General features: G+C 62.7%; 2 protein-coding genes across 2 annotated transcripts; one reads left to right on the top strand and one right to left on the bottom strand.

The window, feature by feature from the left end:
• Positions 1–218: 218 nt before the first annotated feature.
• On the top strand, positions 219–1,106 carry OT_ostta07g01290 (unnamed product; the record flags this gene model as incomplete). Its single annotated transcript, XM_022983752.1, has 1 exon — positions 219–1,106. One exon carries the CDS (start codon positions 219–221, stop codon positions 1,104–1,106), a length of 888 nt encoding a protein of 295 aa, XP_022839385.1.
• Positions 1,107–1,185: 79 nt separating this feature from the next.
• On the bottom strand, positions 1,186–1,953 carry OT_ostta07g01300 (Armadillo-like helical; the record flags this gene model as incomplete). Its single annotated transcript, XM_022983753.1, has 1 exon — positions 1,186–1,953. The coding sequence occupies one exon, from the start codon at positions 1,951–1,953 to the stop codon at positions 1,186–1,188; it is 768 nt and encodes a 255-aa protein (XP_022839386.1).
• Between the last annotated feature and the right edge of the window lie 45 nt (positions 1,954–1,998).

Genomic DNA, 1,998 nt, shown 5'->3' on the forward strand with positions numbered 1-1,998 from the left:
CGGTCGCGCGCGCGTCGCGCGGGCGCGCGCGCGTCGTCGTCCGCGCCGATTCGACCACCGGTCGCGCCTTTCGAGCGCCTTTGGAATCGAAAGGCGCGACCGGTGCGCGTGGGTCCACCGCGCCTTTCGACGATGGTGGTGGTTTGTTTCATTTTCGGTACCTGGATTATCCACATCGTCGATCGTATCCGTACTCTTCGACGCGTCGATCGCTCGAAATGCTCGCGCGCGCGTCGTGTAAGGGCGCGCCGACGACCGGTCGCGCGCGTCGCGTCGATGCGCGGTCGGTGCGCGCGGTGACGCCGTCGCGGGCGCGCGGGATCGTCACCAGGGCTGGAAGCGATGATTTCACGCCGGAAAAGATTATGCAAAAGTACGACGAGATCACGTATAAGATCCCCGCGGTCGCGACCGCGGCGTCGGTGCCCGTGGTTGGGCTCTCGCTCGTGTGCAAGACGCTCACGGGACACGGTCTGCCGGGGACGCTGCTCGGGAGCGTCGAGGGGATCTCTTGGCTCGTGCTCGCGCTCGGCGCGAAGTCGTTCTGGCCAAAGGCGCAGGACATCGCGCGCTTGGGCGAGAAGTCGCCGGAGAACGTGATGAAGATCTTGCAAGCCGAAGGACGGGTGTACGGAGGGTTCGGAGAGGATTCTCGTGGGAAGAACGCGACGGAGCGCCTGAGCGCCATCTCGAAAGAGGTCGATCCAAACTCTCCGCTCGGGCAGCAGATGGCCGACATCGCGCGCCAAAAGGCTGAGCGCGAGAAGGAAACGCCGGAAGAAAAGGCTGCGCGCGAACGCCTGAGGGCTGAGCTCGCCGCGGCGGCGCTCGGCATGGCGAACAACAAGACGAAGGAGTTTGAAGCTGAAGCCGACACAAAGGGCAAGGATGGTCTCCTGTCCAAGCCGGTGACGGAGACACTCAAGGACAGCATGACGGTCGAAAACTACGACGTCGACGTGACCAAGTATGACGACAAGGCGCTCGGCAGCAAGCTTAACTTGTCCTCGACCAACGTCGAGATGGGCGTGCCGAAGAATAACAAGGGCGACGCGTGGCGCGAGCAATACCGCACGGAAGAAAACGAGGCGGGCAAGGCAGACTGATTCCTAAATTAGTTTTCCGCTGCGAGATTATTATTTTCGCGAAGTATCGCGATTGACGCGACGTCGGTGCGTCGTGTCCCTACGAAGATTGGTAATATTCTAAAGACTGCTCCATGACGCTAAGTTCCTCGTACCGTCGCAACGGCTCGAACATTTCTTCTGCGCCCAACACGTCGAACATGGTCGATAAGCATCGTTTTACGTGCGCTCTCGCGTCCGGATTACCCGTTCGTATGCACTCATTCATCGTCGCGAGCGCGGTTTCGAGGCTCGATCTCCCGGCTCTGCCTCTGAAGAGCGATTTCTCTTCGCCGCGGCGCTCCACGCAAAACGCGAGCGCCATCGCAATCTTCGATTGAAGTCTTCGCTCGCTGACGTGATTCGATAACGTTGCGATGAGCGCGCGCGGTGACGCCGCGTCGACGAGCAGCAGCAACGCCTCATCGGCCTCGACTGTCAGGAACGTGGATTCCGCCGAGCGCTTCAGGATACCTGGGAGCACCACACTCAGCTCGCCGTCTAAACGTCCCTTCAAATGACACGCCAAAGTCTTGACGAGCCCAATCGCCGCCTTACACACGCTCGAACGCAGCGAGGCTAGACACGACGCCACGGCGAGGACGAACGGCCGCAGACTCGCGGCGACGACGTCCGAATGGTGCGCGACGAGACGGTTCGCGAGTGCCATCGCTCTCAGCCGATCTTCCCAGGCGCCCTCGCTCCCATCGCCGCCGATATCGCGTAAGACCTCACCGATCGTCCGCCCCGGCTCGCTCACGGGCGAGAGATCGTCGTACGTCGCGAACGTCCCCACCCGCGCCCGCCCCTCGCGCCTCGCACCAATCATCCGCGCCGGCGCGCGCGCGTCCCCTCGCCGTCGTCGAAGCCGCCC

This window comes from Ostreococcus tauri (genome assembly GCF_000214015.3).
Source record: "Ostreococcus tauri WGS project CAID00000000 data, contig chromosome 07, whole genome shotgun sequence".
Lineage (NCBI taxonomy): Eukaryota > Viridiplantae > Chlorophyta > Mamiellophyceae > Mamiellales > Bathycoccaceae > Ostreococcus > Ostreococcus tauri.